Source organism: Trichechus manatus, unplaced genomic scaffold (assembly GCF_000243295.1).
Source record: "Trichechus manatus latirostris isolate Lorelei unplaced genomic scaffold, TriManLat1.0 scaffold00183, whole genome shotgun sequence".
Lineage (NCBI taxonomy): Eukaryota > Metazoa > Chordata > Mammalia > Sirenia > Trichechidae > Trichechus > Trichechus manatus.
The window spans coordinates 523,293-524,680 of record NW_004444119.1 but is presented as its reverse complement, the minus strand read 5'-3'; the positions used below and the strand labels follow the sequence as shown (position 1 = coordinate 524,680).

Below are 1,388 nucleotides of genomic sequence, written 5' to 3'. Positions count from 1 at the left end.
AATTTTTTAAATGTTGGAAAGCACACCTAGTTTTTATGACAGTTTTGCTTAAATTGTTATTAGTGGTTGATGGTGAAGCTTGTCTCCTTTCTCCATTCTCAGATGTTTTGTTTGTAATCATGGTATAAATTAACCTAGTCTGAGCTTTTCATATCCTGTTGACAGATGTGACTACTGCAACAAAGGTTTTAAGAAATCCAGCCACCTGAAGCAGCACGTGCGCTCCCATACTGGCGAGAAGCCCTATAAATGCAAGCTCTGTGGGCGTGGGTTTGTCTCCTCGGGAGTTCTCAAGTCCCATGAGAAGACGCATACAGGTAATCAATTATCTGCCTTGCATTTTGAAATTAAGCCTCTAAAAATATATATGCATATAATAGCTTAATCGAGATATAATGCACATACCATTCAATTCACCCATTTAAGGTATATGTATTCACCAAGATGTGTAGCTGTCACTGCAGTCTAATTTTAGGACATTTTCACTACCCTCAAAAGAAACCCTGGACCTATTAGCAGTCACTGTTCATTTTCCCTAACACCCTGGGCCCCAGGAAACCACTAATTGACTTCATGTCTCTATGGACTTACCTATTCTGCACATGTCATATAAAGGGAATCGAACAGTATTTGGTGCTTTGCGCTGGCTTATTTCACTAAGCATAATGTTTTCACGGTTCTTCCATGGTGTAGCATGTATCATCCCTTATTCATTTTTATTGCCAAATGATACTCCATTGTATGGATATATCACATTTTTTTATTTATCCATTTAGCATTGATGAACATTTGGATTGTTTCTACTTTTTGACTATTTTGAACAACACTGCGTACACTTGTATACAAGTTTTTGCATGAACCTGTATTCAGTTCTCTTGGGGGGGGGGTGTATGTGTACGTATATATATACATATATGTGTTATATATGTATACACATCTAGGAATAGCATTGCCGGGTCATATGATTACTATGTTTAACCTTTCAAGGAAATGCCAGACTATTTTCCAAAGCACCATTTTACATTCCCACCAGCAATGTATGACTGTTCCAGTTTCTCCACATCCTTGTCAACACTTGTTATTATGTCTTTTTGATTATAGTCATCCTAGTATGTGTGATGTGGTTTTTATTTACATTTCCCTGATGACTAATGATGTTGAGTGTCTTTTCATGTACTTATTGGGCATTTGTATATCCTCTCTGGAGACATGTCTATTCAAGTCCTCTGCCCATTTTTTAATTGGGTAATTTGTCTTTTTATTACTGAGTTGTAAGAGTTATTTATATATTCTAGATATGCATGCCTTATCAGATAATCTGATTTGCAAATATTTTTCCCATTCTGTGGGATGTTGCCAGTTCACATGTAAAAGACTGAGAGTCAGAA

At 36.6% G+C, this 1,388-nt stretch overlaps 1 protein-coding gene across 1 annotated transcript in view; it reads left to right on the top strand.

Annotated features, from left to right (window-relative positions):
* The window catches only part of ZNF236 (zinc finger protein 236), an 82,903-nt gene that overhangs the window by 42,730 nt on the left and 38,785 nt on the right, over positions 1–1,388 (top strand). Inside the window, exons 17-18 of the mRNA XM_023741569.1 lie at positions 166–317; positions 1,296–1,381. Coding sequence (XP_023597337.1) covers positions 166–317; positions 1,296–1,381 — 238 coding nt within the window. The remainder of the gene's footprint in view (positions 1–165; positions 318–1,295; positions 1,382–1,388) is intronic.